Source organism: Branchiostoma floridae, chromosome 11, assembly GCF_000003815.2.
Source record: "Branchiostoma floridae strain S238N-H82 chromosome 11, Bfl_VNyyK, whole genome shotgun sequence".
Taxonomy (NCBI): Eukaryota; Metazoa; Chordata; class Leptocardii; order Amphioxiformes; family Branchiostomatidae; genus Branchiostoma; species Branchiostoma floridae.
In genome coordinates, this window is record NC_049989.1 from 21,865,247 (window position 1) to 21,872,966 (window position 7,720).

The window sequence follows — 7,720 nt, forward strand, 5'->3', positions numbered from 1 at the left end:
GAGGCTGCTTCTAACTTCTGAGTAGTACCGCGCCTTATATAACTTTAATTGGAGGCGGAGCTAAGTGAACGCGGCGGGGCGTGGCCCAGCTGACGTCAGGACGCGTCCAGGATCAAAATACATATATTGTATGTGTTAAAGTCCTTTCGTTTGGCAAAATTCCATGTGACCTTGCCCATTTACGTATCGTGATCTATGCATCGTGGTTTGCTTCTTCAATTAACTTACAAATGTCAAGTAGGTAATCCCACCATTTTACCACCATGGAATTATGGTACTTTCGCGTTAATTATGCAAATTAGACTATTATTTGCATAATTTCTGTCGCCAGGAAGGCTATGTTTAGTATCTGTTAATGTTTCACCTGCAATTAATTATATAAACGTATTTTCCGTTTATATAGTCCTAACGTTACTATGGAAACATTAGAACCACAGAATCTCCTTATTAATAATGCCAATAAAGTCCTAATGTACATACTCTGCAGGTCATTGTCATCTCTATCTAAACTATCTGCATAACGAATATCATGAAAATTCATTCTTTCTTAAGTTATTCTCCTTAAACTATTTTACAAAAACGCTACCTCGGTTCCAGAGCAATAGCCAATAAGATTAATCAACATTATCATTATATAGCTAGAAGGAGAAATAAATAATGTCGGCAAACTGTACAAAAGCAAAGGAGATAGAAACCTTTCAAAACAACACAGTAATATCGGCATTGTTTAAGATCGTGGTGACTGATGTGTTTGTAGAATGTGCTTCAAAAGCTGTTCCGTAATAAATTAGTCTTTCTGATATAGTTGTGTTGATTGTTCGAAGCTGTTTTTGTATTAACGTGGAGGGTGTTTTGGGCTTTTACTGGCATTTTCATGACGCTTGTAGCTTCTAGATAATGATCATGTCACGTCAATGCCATTTCTTGGTCCTCGGATTTTCGCATGAGAATAACGGAGAGAGAAGGATACAAAATGGAGGATGTGCAATATAAATAAATATGGCAATTCGGACCGTGTTGTGTATATAGGATTCAGCCAAGAGAAGACTGATAAAGCTCTGATCTAGATAAGCCCCCCAGCTCACCCTACCGTAGTTAGTGTAGGCTCTCTACGGGGCCAGTGCAGCTCTCAGCCGCCGGGTAATCGTTCACACCCGGTAGGGTTTTCACGTGGCAGGACTTTGCCCAGAGGTTTACGCAATCGTTGATAGTCTTTTCGCAACGTTTCGGCTGCTTTTAATTGCCTTTATCAGGCGTAGTATTTGGACTGATTATCCAAAGGTGATTTTCTTTATTTGAGTACTTACCTGAAGGTTTATTCTAACTTACCTTTCAAGCTGGTTAGAATATCTTCTGTTGTCACATTCTTTCTACACAAGGAAGTCACGAAGGACTGTCGTGTTTTCTTGTCGCAGTTGTGCCTCCCATATGCGAGCTCTGTGTGGCCGTTCCTCGGTGGATTGTGATAAACAAGGTTTGATTAGTCTTACTTATATGGGCGTGTTGATTGTCTGACGCTGACGTCACGAGTAGGGCGAAGGCGCCATTTTAAAGGCGAGTTTGAAAGAGAATTGAATAACTAAAGGTGTCGACGCGTCGTCATGATTTGGGGTCTGTAGATAGCTTAAGTGATGATTAAAATGATGCTGCTGATCATGCCAATTATTTGCATGATTAATGAGGAAAGGTTATAAATCCGTTACACATGTAATGAGGAATATCGATAGATATCAATATTTAAGATTATTCATGGAAAATACTTTAATCTTCCATTGGTAGATAATGAGGATACCACTATTGCTGCATTTGATAGGTACAGTAGAATCCAGTTAATTGCACAACGGATTAACGCACACTTCCGTTAACTGCACGGAATCCCCATATCCCAAACCGGTGCGGTCAAGCTGGATAACTTCGCATTATTGCACCAGTCGGACAATTGCAAGAAATTCACTGGCAAATAACTCAAGTACAACCTTTATTGTGGATTTTTGTTCGTACAGACAAGGAGGTTGATCAAACCTCCTTCCTTGGTACAAACGGTGTCTGGATAGTGTAAACGGTGTCTGGATAGTCTAAACGGTGTCTGGATAGTCTACATTATATTTGACAAAAATAAATTGTTTTATTGAGTTTCACCACGCTGCTTTTCTAAAAGACTTTCTTAAGACTTAAATTACCATGTTGTAGGTCTTTTTACAAATACAACAGACATAAAGTACTAGGTGCAGAATTAGTAAATGTGCTTGATAGGGAGAAAATAGTTGTGCCAATACAAAGTCAGGAGTCAGAATAGTCTGTATTAGATTTGACGGAAATGACTTCCTTACTGAGTTACACCGCCTTCTTATTCGTTACTCTTACAGTACATGTAACTAAGCATACTCCTCTCTGTTGTAGTTTTAAGTACATTTACAGATACCGCGTTATCGTTTGTAGGATGTTAATACAAAGTCAGGCGTCAGAATCTAATCCTTATTCTTTACTCTTACAGTACTGCTAACAAAGTAAGCTCCTCTCTTTTGCAAGATTCTTTACACTATGTACATGTGCATGTATTGTTTTCGCTGTGATCTAAATAAAGTCTTCCAAGCCTCCATAAATATCTGTTTACAAATAAGGCACCTTAAACTATGACATTAGCCCACAATGCACCACAACCGTAGATGAGCACTTGGAACTGTGAGAAGGTTTATTCTCACACATTGGTGGAACACAAGTAACACTAGTGTTCTTACATCCATTCTCTCTAGGGCATTACTGGTATAAATAAAGGTTACTACTACTACTACTCTGTTACAATTTGTGCATATATATGTATGGCTGGATAACCTGCCCTCCGCACAAATTTAGGGTTTCTATTTAGCGTGCTTGGTTAGTTGACATATATCTGATTTCAAGGCAACTGAATGCTTACTTACTACTTTCTACCCGAGTATGTGTTCTCATATGGCTGGATAAGTTAGCCTTGTAAGCCGTCCTGTACCCACACTCCCCACACATGTAGGGTTTCTCACCGGTGTGTTTTACTTGATGTTGCTTTAACTTGGATTTCTGTGCAGCAGAATAATCACACTGGTCACACTTGTAGGGTTTTTCACCTGTATGAGTTCTCAAATGTCTTGAAAGGCTACTTCTGTCCGCTGTCCTATACCCACACTCCCCACACATGTAGGGTTTCTCTCCAGTGTGTTTGGTTAGATGACTGTCCATGGTGTTCTTGTGTGCTGCAGAAAAGTCACACTGGTCACACTTGTAGGGTCTTTCACCAGTGTGAGTTCGCATATGTCTGTATAAGTTAGACTTATGAGATGCCTTGTACCCACACTCATCACACATGTAGGGTTTTTCGTTAGTGTGTTTTGCAGCTATATGCGAGTCCAAACTGATTTTCTGTGCTGCAGAATAGTCACACCTGTCACACATGTAGGGTTTCTCACCGGTGTGTTTTACTTGATGTTGCTTTAACTTGGATTTCTCTGCAGCAGAATAATCACACTGGTCACACTTGTAGGGTTTTTCACCTGTATGAGTTCTCAAATGTCTTGAAAGGTGACTTCTGTCTGCTGACCTGTACCCACACTCCCCACACATGTAGGGTTTCTCTCCAGTGTGTTTGGCTTGATGACTGTCCATAATGGACTTGTGTGCTGCAGAAAAGTCACACTGGTCACACTTGTAGGGTCTTTCACCAGTATGAGTTCGCATATGTCGGTATAAGTTAGACTTATGAGATGCCTTGTACCCACAGTCATCACACATGTAGGGCTTCTCTCCACTGTGTTTTGTTAGATGTTGGTCCAAACTTGATTTTTGTGCTGCAGAATAGTCACACTGGTCACACATGTAGGGTTTTTCACCTTTATGAGTTCTCATATGTCTGGATAGGTGACGCTTGTCTGCTGTCCTATGCCCACACTCATCACAGATGTAGACCTTCTCCCTGGTGAGTTTGGCAACATGTTGGTGCGAAGTACTTTTCAGTGCTGCAGAATAGTCACACTCCCCACACATGTAGGGTTTCTCACCGGAGTGTTTGGTTCGATGCTTGTACAAGCTTGACTTGTATGCAGCAGAAAACTCACACTGGTCACATTTGTAGGGTTTTTCACCTGTATGAGTTCTCATATGTTGGGATAAGTGAGCCTTCCTAGTTGCCCTGTATCCACACTCATCACACATGTAGGGCTTTTCACCGGTGTGTTTGACTGTGTGATGACTATCTAAGCTAGATTTCCGTGCCGCAGAATAGTCACACTGGTCACACTTGTAGGGTTTCTCACCAGTATGACTTCTCATGTGTTTGGATAACGTAGACTTCCGAGCTGCCCTGTACCCACATTCCTCACACATGTAGGGTTTCTCACCAGTGTGTTTGGCTATATGTTGGTCCAAGGTAGATTTCACCGCAGCAGAATAGTCACACTGGTCGCACTTGTAGGGTTTCTCACCAGTATGCATTCTCATATGTATGGATAATTTAGACTTCCAAGCTGACCTGTACCCACACTCCCCACACATGTAGGGCTTGTCTCCAGTATGTGTTTCTGGCTGATTGTCCAAACTGGTTTTAGTTCCTGCCAGCTTGTCTCCAAACTTGCTTGCATCTCCGTCCAATACAACTCCAGTAGGAGACGCACCACTGAAGTTCGGTGGAACAGCAGTGGGAGACCCATTACCTGGTTCCATCATGTCTTACCTAAGCAATGGACAAAAAGTTTTAAAAATATAAAACACTCCAATGGAGAATCTGATGTGTCAAGGGGATTTTTTCTTCTGATACCCAAAATGGTGACATCTGTTACAACGCTAATTGGTGCCCTAGTATTTTTGTATCGTAATTAGGCTATTAAAAAAAATAACGGTAGGAGGGGGGTGGGGTGGAAGAGGCTGGATTGGAGGGGGGAGGGTTCAAGCATCTGGATTTGGAACGGGGGGGGGGGGAGCTATAAATTTGGATTGGGAACTGAGGAGGGTTTGGGGCATTTTGAATTGGGAACCAGGAAGGGTTTGAGAAATTTCTGGATTGGAACAAGGGCAGGGACAAAAATTGATTTTCACGCTCCCCCTCCACTGTTATTTTTTGGAACGGCCCATTACAGTGGAGCTACCAGTTGTGGTGTTCAGAACAATTCAGGTTGATACCAACTGGACATCCTGCAAGCCTGTGCGTTTTGAATAAAACTTGTCAAACTTGTCATAAAACCTGACCAACCTGTACTTCATTTTCATGAAAGAGCTTTAAGCAACAGGCTTGATGCAAGCTCATTGTTTTCATAAATCATACGTACCTGCAAATCTACAGCTGACCACGCAATACGTACCTGCAAATATCTTGTCACTCTTCACACCAGGTTTCTGCTTTTATTTCTGATAATACTCGAGCACCCCTCAGAGTTTGTTTCTAACAAAACCATTTTGCCTCGAAAGCCATGGTGTGTAGTTTCGCCCCCTCCCCCTTTCCCAAGTTTATGACTCCAAAAAGTCTTACATTTAGTTCTGATTTGGTCCATAGCTGACATCTTAGAGGTTTTCTAAGGTCTCATAACACAGTATTTATCCGAAAGTAGTTCGGGTTAAAATAGTGCACCGCAGTACTTGCAAAGGCCGTAGTTATTATTCCGTGTACAACAGCGAGGTGGAAACTGTGGTGAATGGTAGAGGAATATATCGTTGTTGATACGGTATAAGTTGGATTACGTCGCTCTTCGGCCAGCGGGAATTTGCGCCTTGATACTGTTACCGGCACTTCCTGTTCGTCAAAGTGTCTTTTAAGGAAAAACGAGCAGGCAAATCTATGCTCATTTTCAGATATTTTGTAGGTTGTACCCTCGACTTCAACATACTAAATTCTTGTAAATTGTATCTGCACCTTTCTATAGATTTTGAGTCGTCGAACCACTTCACTTTGGGGTCCTTAACCATGTAAATCCCCATAGGCGAAAAACTGTGTTCTGAGACCTCTAACAGAAACGTGACGTGTAACTTTGCCCCCCTCCCCCTCCCAAATTTCCTCACCCCCAAAAAGTCTTATATATTCCGTCCTAATGTGGCCCATACACCATAGAGATGACCTATGGCTACTCTGCTTCACGATAAGGCAGTCAGTTTAGCATAATTCCAGTTTTTACCTGCTTCCAGTGCTGATTCTTACCTTTGCACAATCCCGCAGGCGTTTTCTACCTAAGCGAACCAAGGGGTGAAAAACAAGAACCGGTTTTTCCGAAATCCCTTCTTGTGGGGTGAAAGGTCAAATTCTACGCCTCGTTACCCGTTTAGTGTGACAAAGTTCTGCCTACATAGTAGAACATTTTTGTAATATTATTTCGTATTTAATGACACATTGTAGGTTAGGCTTGCTGGCACTCCTGATTTTTTTTTCCTATTGATTATTGAACGTCTGTATAATGATTTGTATTGTATGTTTGATTGTTTGTAAGTTGACTTATATGGGCAGTCAGCCGTTGGGGATCGGGCGTCGGCATGGTGAGCAAACAAAGCCATGGTAATACGTAACGTGATTGGCTGATAGCTTCCCAGCGGCCATTGCGGGACAGCTTTAGCCTGTTTAAAGCTCTCTCATCGCCTGTTCTCTGATTGGCTGGCAGCTGGTTTGTGGTGACGCCCCCGGTACCCATATATTAACCTCAGGCAAGCAGAGGTGAAAACAGATGGAGTCCCTTTGCGTAGGAGAATGAGTCTCCTAGGCTGGGTTCCCTCATCTGACAGCCTTTGATACTATCTTACCTTACGCTACCGTAGAATCTGCTTGGTGACTATATTCAGTAGAACCTCAAGGTTTATTATCACATAAACACACTCGCTATTCGGTTTATTGTCTGTAACGTTATATTATGTATCCTTTTTTTGTAGTTTATAGTTGACAATACGAAACTCATTGTTCTTTTTGTCGTGTCAACAAAGCGTGCATGTTAACCATATTAACTTAGAAGGGTTGCACTATCTTCTATGTCTCTAAATTCTTTTTCTCTATCATCTTCGTTAGAAAGTTTGTATCGCACCTGGAGACCTTTTTAGAACCTGGAGGTAGAATGGAGGGTTTATCCGATAGGCATGTTCACAGTGGCTTGGGGTGCAGTAAAGTGTGTGTGTGTGGGGGGGGGGGGGGTGCTGTGTTCAGTAGTGTATGAAGAACAGTGGGAGCACTATATACAATACTACTGTCAAACTAACACCACTGTCCCTGATTATTACAATGCTGGATTACTACAATGCCCATCACTGGAAAATATTCACCTTCGGCCTGTTCTTTTATCAAACTTTTTTTTTATTTCAGCTTGTAGAAATCACCATACTACTAATATCAAATTGAGCCTGCTCTTACAAATCAGAAAAGACAGTCACTTGATTTCACATAAGTTTACTTCACAGTTCATCACATTAAACACTCCGGGTGTAGCACAATCATAAGTGTACAAATAGTGTACAGGTTAGTAAACAAGTTAGAAAGTAAAGAGCCACTAATGTCATGTACACTTCTTACACTTCAGCACAACATGTTGTAGGATGTCAGTTGAAAGCTAAGCATCAGGATTGTCTACATTAGATTTGACAGAAATGTTTTTGTTATTGAGTTACCCCATGCTCTATTAATTTAACTTACAGTATTTCTAACAGCGCAAACACTTCTTGGTTGACATCTGATTTCAGAGCTGGACACTCACACTGCTCACACAGGTATTTTCTCACCTGTATGGGT

General features: G+C 41.5%; 1 protein-coding gene across 3 annotated transcripts in view; it reads right to left on the reverse strand.

Annotated features, from left to right (window-relative positions):
* Positions 1 to 2,164: 2,164 nt before the first annotated feature.
* The window catches only part of LOC118426204 (gastrula zinc finger protein XlCGF57.1-like), a 7,402-nt gene continuing 1,846 nt past the window's right edge, over positions 2,165 to 7,720 (reverse strand). Inside the window, exons 1-2 of one of the 3 annotated variants that reach the window (XM_035835469.1) lie at positions 6,155 to 6,344; positions 2,165 to 4,699 (exon numbers count right to left, since the gene is read on the reverse strand). In XM_035835469.1, coding sequence (XP_035691362.1) covers positions 2,914 to 4,692 — 1,779 coding nt within the window. In that variant the 5' untranslated portion in view covers positions 4,693 to 4,699; positions 6,155 to 6,344 and the 3' untranslated portion in view covers positions 2,165 to 2,913. Of the gene's footprint in view, positions 4,700 to 6,131; positions 6,345 to 7,720 lie in introns of those variants that run through there. The other 2 variants (XM_035835468.1, XM_035835470.1) reach the window with 2 other exon arrangements.